Below are 6,645 nucleotides of genomic sequence, written 5' to 3' on the forward strand. Positions count from 1 at the left end.
GGCGGGAGGGGGGGGCCTACGTGTCCGGTCAGAAGAGTGGGCTGCGGATGCTGCCTGCCTTCCTCTCGCCTGAGAAAGGCGAGGCTACTGAATCATGGCGCCCTTTTGAGCAACCCTGCAGAGGGTTAGGGTGCAGTGATGTGGCTATGGTGTATAGACAACAGTTCCTTGTGTTAGCTAGCGTTCAAATTATGTCTTGTTATATAGAGGATTTGCTTAATCTTCAGAGAGAAAGAAACACTCGGACAAGTGGGAATAATTCTAGGAACTGTTGGAATAGAACAGCATACGTTGTTCTTTTCAGGTTGTTGAAAAGAAAGCCAAGCCCCATATTCAAGTTGATGTTGGAGGTGGACAGACAAAAACATTTGCTCCTGAAGAAATTTCTGCTATGGTCCTGACAAAGATGAAGGAAACTGCAGAGGCTTACTTGGGGAAAAAAGTAAGTTTATGAGTGCTGCTAGAAAGAACTTAAAGCAGCAGCTTTACAAAACTAAAGATCTGTGAATCTGTGGACTAACCTTGCAATCCTAAACTCTGTTCCCTGTGCTGGCCCCTGTGGCAGCCCTGTTGAATGGGCGCAGCTGATGGTGGGTTTTTACATCTCTTTAAAGAACAATGAAGTACTTGTTACCAGTATTGCTATGGTTATTTACAAGCTATGTGCTTTTTTTTTTTCATTTCTGTAACAAAATTGTGTCTCTTACTCCTTATTCAGGTTACCCATGCTGTTGTTACCGTGCCAGCCTACTTCAATGATGCTCAGCGTCAGGCTACGAAAGATGCTGGTACTATTGCTGGGTTGAATGTGATGAGAATTATTAATGAGCCGTAAGTAGCCTAACCTATCCTGCCTGCTGGGGAGGTGGTGGGTGGTGGTCCCAGTTTTCTGAATGGGCTGTTCCCTATACAGCACAGCTGCTGCCATTGCTTATGGATTGGACAAGAGAGAGGGTGAGAAGAACATCCTCGTGTTTGACTTGGGTGGTGGAACTTTTGATGTCTCCCTCCTCACAATTGACAATGGAGTCTTTGAAGTTGTGGCTACTAATGGTGACACTCACCTGGGTGGAGAAGACTTTGACCAACGTGTTATGGAACACTTCATCAAACTCTACAAGAAGAAAACTGGAAAAGATGTCAGGAAGGATAACAGAGCTGTGCAGAAGTTAAGACGGGAAGTGGAGAAAGCAAAGCGAGCCTTGTCATCTCAGCACCAGGCTAGAATTGAAATAGAATCCTTCTTTGAAGGAGAGGATTTCTCAGAGACACTTACTCGAGCCAAGTTTGAGGAGCTGAACATGGTAAGTTGAGGAAGGTAAAGTTACATTGCCTCAGCTCTAGATTGGAGACTTGTGAATATGCAGTAATTTCATGCTGTGACACTGCCCTTTGGGGTATAAATAACTTCCTGCTTGTGCTAAAAAGCAGGCAGCTGCTCCTTGCCAGGGTAGCTGGGGCTGTGTGTGTGTTGGTGACAGCTGAGGTCTCATCAAGGCTGGTCATAAGCCAGTTGATGTTCCTCCTCTGTAGTGGTTGTCCTTTGTACCCTAAGGCCGCATAATTCAGAGGCTAGGCACGTGGGAATACAGTATTACAGCCCTGGGCTTTTTTTGTCTTCCTAGGACCTGTTCCGTTCCACTATGAAGCCTGTTCAGAAAGTTCTGGAAGATTCTGACCTAAAGAAGTCTGACATTGATGAGATTGTTCTTGTTGGTGGCTCTACTCGCATCCCCAAAATACAGCAACTAGTTAAAGAGTTCTTCAATGGGAAAGAGCCTTCTCGTGGCATTAACCCAGACGAGGCTGTAGCCTATGGTGCGGCTGTCCAGGCTGGCGTTCTCTCTGGGGACCAAGATACAGGTAATGACACCTTCCCTGTCACTTCAAGACCATGTTGACTCTGAATAGTGGATATTAGTTATTGACAAATGTAGTAGAACTTCTTTTCCAGTCCTTAAGAAGTTTTGTGCCTCTGAGGCCTCAGGACCCTGTTTGGTGTGATGAGATGTTGCGTTTCTTCTGGGTTGAAGTCATGTCAGTCTTGCCCCTGATCTGTTACAGGTGACTTGGTGTTGCTTGATGTCTGTCCTCTGACACTTGGCATTGAGACTGTCGGAGGTGTAATGACTAAACTGATCCCAAGAAATACTGTTGTCCCCACAAAGAAGTCTCAGATCTTCTCCACAGCTTCTGACAATCAGCCAACTGTGACAATCAAGGTCTATGAAGGTAAGCGTCGCCTGTGGTGGACCATGTTGACAGCTGGAATATGTCTATAGGACTTCAATACTTGCTACTGTCTTATCACAAAGGCTGTAGAGAGTTCTAGATGGTTATGGATATCTCCTTATGAAGAAGAGCTTGGTAACAGTGCTAGCTTTCTGAAGCTGCTCTGATCCAGCTTCTTGACCTGCATCAAAAGCTGTTACTAGAATTGTTTTCAAATGTATCTTTTTCCATGGTTCTATTCTGGAGAGCTCTTCAGAGTAAGAGGTGGTCCTGTAGGAGGTGTCTAGACAGATGTCAGGTTGAAATTAAAACCTCACCTTTAAAAATTAGTGTAGCTCGTGGTTTTCACAAAGTACAAACCACAGCTAGGAAAGATGGAAACCGTATCTAATTGTGTCTTCTAGGTGAGCGTCCCCTCACCAGGGACAATCATCTTCTGGGAACTTTTGATCTCACGGGAATCCCTCCTGCCCCTCGTGGTGTCCCCCAGATTGAAGTTACCTTTGAAATAGATGTCAACGGAATCCTCCGTGTCACAGCTGAAGACAAGGGCACTGGGAACAAAAACAAGATCACAATTACAAATGATCAGAATCGGCTGACGCCCGAAGAGATTGAGAGGATGGTTAATGATGCTGAGAAGTTTGCTGAGGAAGACAAGAAGCTTAAAGAACGCATTGATGCCCGGAATGAGCTGGAAAGCTATGCCTATTCTCTGAAGAATCAGATTGGGGACAAAGAGAAGTTGGGTGGTAAGCTGTCATCTGAAGACAAAGAAACAATAGAGAAAGCAGTAGAGGAAAAGATTGAGTGGCTCGAAAGCCATCAAGACGCAGACATTGAAGACTTCAAAGCAAAAAAGAAGGAGCTGGAGGAAGTTGTTCAGCCCATTGTTAGCAAGCTCTACGGAAGTGCAGGCCCTCCGCCAGGTGAAGAGGAAGCAGCAGAGAAGGATGAGTTGTAGATAGTGGCATCTCTGAATGTTGTGTGTGTATATATTGGACTCAGGAACACTTGTTTAAAATATTGAACTCTTAATTTGGAATGTAACTTTGAATCTTCACTCGTGAGTGGAGCTGGAAACGCTAGCCCAAAGTGGCTGTATACTGCTTTTCGTTAGCAGTTGCTCGATGTCTGGGGAGGGAGGGGTAGCGGGGGGGAGTGTAAATGCGAAATGGGTTTAGAAGTATTGGCAGTGGAAAGCGCTCTATTTAACAACTCGGTCATGTGAATTTGGTGTAGAACTTTTCTACCTGAAGTGACCACAATAAATTTGTTATTTACACTGGACTTGGTTCTAGTTTGTGTTTTCCATTACCTAGTTACAGCAGCTAGTTTTAACCAGGATGCGGATTATGCCTAAACGGTAGGATTCAGACCAACCATCGGCATGGGACCCCTTCAAGGTAAGCAATGGCAACAGCCCGGGGTCTACTGCTCGGCACCAGCGAGCCTCGCTGAGTGCAGGGGAGGCCTCCGAAGGGAATGTGACCTGGGCCCGTTTGCCGACACAGCTCTGCCCCTTGCCTGCTCTGGGCTCAGCAGCCTGTTCTCGGGGTGGGGAACAGGTTGTGCAAACAGCTCCAGAAGTTTGGCACCCCTTGCTCTCGGTTGGATGGGAACCCCTGACAAGCACTACACCCTGTTTCTGAAGTGTGCTGGTGTACTGGGAACTGTAGTGAGGTTTATGATGTAATAGATCTTTATAAGGAAGTGGGGGGAGTCAACCTGAATAATGGCTGAAGTGGTCTCCCCTTGTGCAGCTTCACTAGAGCCTGCAAGCTGCTTGCTGGAGAGGTGGGTTATCAATCGGAGCTACTCGCCTGCATCAGAGTGATGATGCAAACTTAAATGCAAAGCATGTGGGGGAGAGGAGACTAGCTTAACTAACAAACACAATTTCCTGCAGTATTAAAACTATTTTTAGGAGCTTTACTAGAGTCTCGCATGAGACAATGGACCAGTTTTCTGAATACTGAAAACTAGTCAACACCTAATAAATTTTCTTTAAAGGAAAAAGCCTAATTGGAACACAGTCTTACTTGACCATGATCCTTATCCAATCCATGGGATTAGATAAGAAGTTGAACCAAGTACAGAAGGAGCTTTTGTGCCTGCTCTAATACATCCTCAAAACCACTTAGCACTTTATGTTTTTCCTGGTGTGGGAGACACTTTTTTTTCTTGTTTTCATTCATTCACTCATTTTCAAAAAAATGAAAGCTAAAACTCGAATCATTCCCCAAAACCCCTTGGTTTCCAGGTAATGCTGTGGCTTTGAAGATAGAAGTGTTTCTGTAGCCAACAGTAGGTGAGTTTCTTCTGGTGGAAAGCTGATCAGACACAGCGCAAACCATGCCAGGCTCTCACATTCCAATGGTCAAGTGACAGCAGCAGCCACCTGCCCCAGGGAATGCGGTACCTAGTCAGCAGGACTGCCAGCAGAGACAGCACCCGTACCTCAGGTGCATTAGCACAGTGCCATCTGTTTGAAGGTAAGAATTTCTTTATTGGAAAGAAGAATTAACTTAATCTGATAGTACTATAAAAACTGTGTAGGAAAGGGTGGTGCTGTGCAGGACCACAGCTTTGCTAGTCAATCAGACTAACGACACAGTCCCTGTATATTTCCCCCTGTGTGTCCATCCCACCAAATATTAACAGAAGATGCACAACTGCATCTTCAGCACACTCCTCATCCTGGCTGTTGTGGAGGGGGCTGGCTTCGTCACCTGCTGACACAGTTGACTCCTTCCCAGCTTTGTCTTCCCAGGCAACAGCTCCTGTGTCTCTGCTCCTGCCGGCCCGCCAGGGAATGACGCACATGGCGTGGTCCAGCCTCCCAGGGGGCAGAGGGGAATCGAACTGTAGGAGCATCCACTGCTGCTTCTCTGCAGTGCAAAGATACACATTCACATCTTCAAATGTGGCTTCATAGGCTTAAAAAGCATGCTGGGACAGAGACATTCATTAGACTAATTTTCAACATTACAGAGCATTTCAGCGTTTAGCCTTGTACTGGTGTAACCCCAGTGCAATGACACTGACTACTAGGAGGCCAAAGCGCAGGAGCTGGGGGGTAATGCGTTTTCCAACAGACTGGCATTTACCATTACACAGCTGAGAGAAGTCTCCCTACCTATGTGATACTTGTACGTAGTATCTAGTGTCCCATCTGGACCTATTCCACCAAAAATGTACAAGTGGTCTTTAAACACAGCTGATGAGTGGGATGCCCGTCCTCCTGGGATGTCACCTGTGGCTGGTATCTTAACCCATCTCATGTCATCTGTTGAACAAGAACATGTCTATGGTTATGCATTATAAAAAAGTTTTGTGCTTTAAACAAATACGGTAATATTTTAAGCACTTATGAATTGATCTTTTAGAATAAGGTTCCCCAAAATCAAAACACATCACACAACAGCTATTGCTCTACAGTACCTATATCCATACTTACTTATATCAATGCAGAACAGATCATTGTAAAAAATATCACCAGCTAAACCTCCATGTATGAAGAGTTTGGTCCCAACTGCAACCACGATGTGTCCATGCCGAGGAGAGGGTGGATCACCGTGAGTATCTGGCTGGGACCAGGTCAAGGTGGCTAAAAATGGGAGTACATGTGCATTAGGAAGGGAACTCCGGAAGCTCTACAAACCGGTGACCCCAGAGCCCTGCTGAGGCTTCCTAAGGAAGTGCTTCCAGTGGGGTCAGAGAAGAGTTAATGCCATATCATAAAGCACAGGCAAGCCCTCTGACAGAGCTCTCTGTGCTGTTTGGGTCACCCTGTAGCAGGACAGATTAATTCAAACTGGAAAGAAACCCTTTCTGGTGTCCACAGGGCCGTAAGAATGAATGGGACAACTCTGATACTATGTGAGCAGCACAGGATGATGCCACCACGGAAAGGAATCAGCTGTTGGGCAAATGTAACAAACCACTCCCACAGCATTCCTCATCCCAGAGCTTTACACTGCCATTTTGGCCCAAATTCCCAGTGACCACATGAAGATAAGTGCATGTCAACAGAGAGGAACATCCACCCATCCATTTAAACTCATAGCCAAAGCAGGGGCCCAACACTTCCACGTCTTTGATAGAATCTGAAATGCACACCGCCCATTCAACAGAGGACAGAGTCCACCGTTTGGCTTAACGGCCCTTCATGCATCTCGAGGTACCTGTGTCAAATACGTGAAGCTGCTGGTCTGTAACGGGTTCTGCTCCTTTATCTCCCCCTCCAAACACATACAGACAGTCTCCTATAGCTGCTGAGGATGTGTGAAACGTCCTAGGCAGTGGCTGAACACCGCTCACTTCAGGACTCTCCCAGGTTCCTATTTCTAATTAAGACATTTGATTAACAAAGTAATCAACACGGCAACAGAAAACACGCTCCACTCCCCA

General features: G+C 46.0%; 2 protein-coding genes across 2 annotated transcripts; one reads left to right on the forward strand and one right to left on the reverse strand.

The window, feature by feature from the left end:
- Positions 1-304: 304 nt before the first annotated feature.
- On the forward strand, positions 305-3,522 carry HSPA5 (heat shock 70kDa protein 5 (glucose-regulated protein, 78kDa); the record flags this gene model as incomplete). The annotated part of the gene is made up of 6 exons (XM_009587304.1): positions 305-442; positions 719-831; positions 914-1,304; positions 1,626-1,863; positions 2,065-2,232; positions 2,637-3,522. Coding segments are annotated over 6 exons (1,608 nt in total), but the record flags the coding sequence as incomplete, so codon positions are not given.
- Positions 3,523-4,824: 1,302 nt separating this feature from the next.
- Positions 4,825-6,581, reverse strand: RABEPK (Rab9 effector protein with kelch motifs; the record flags this gene model as incomplete). The annotated part of the gene is made up of 4 exons (XM_009587306.1): positions 4,825-5,123; positions 5,372-5,521; positions 5,693-5,842; positions 6,420-6,581. Coding segments are annotated over 4 exons (761 nt in total), but the record flags the coding sequence as incomplete, so codon positions are not given.
- Between the last annotated feature and the right edge of the window lie 64 nt (positions 6,582-6,645).

Source organism: Fulmarus glacialis, unplaced genomic scaffold (assembly GCF_000690835.1).
Source record: "Fulmarus glacialis isolate BGI_N327 unplaced genomic scaffold, ASM69083v1 Scaffold48521, whole genome shotgun sequence".
In the NCBI taxonomy this organism is placed as follows: Eukaryota; Metazoa; Chordata; class Aves; order Procellariiformes; family Procellariidae; genus Fulmarus; species Fulmarus glacialis.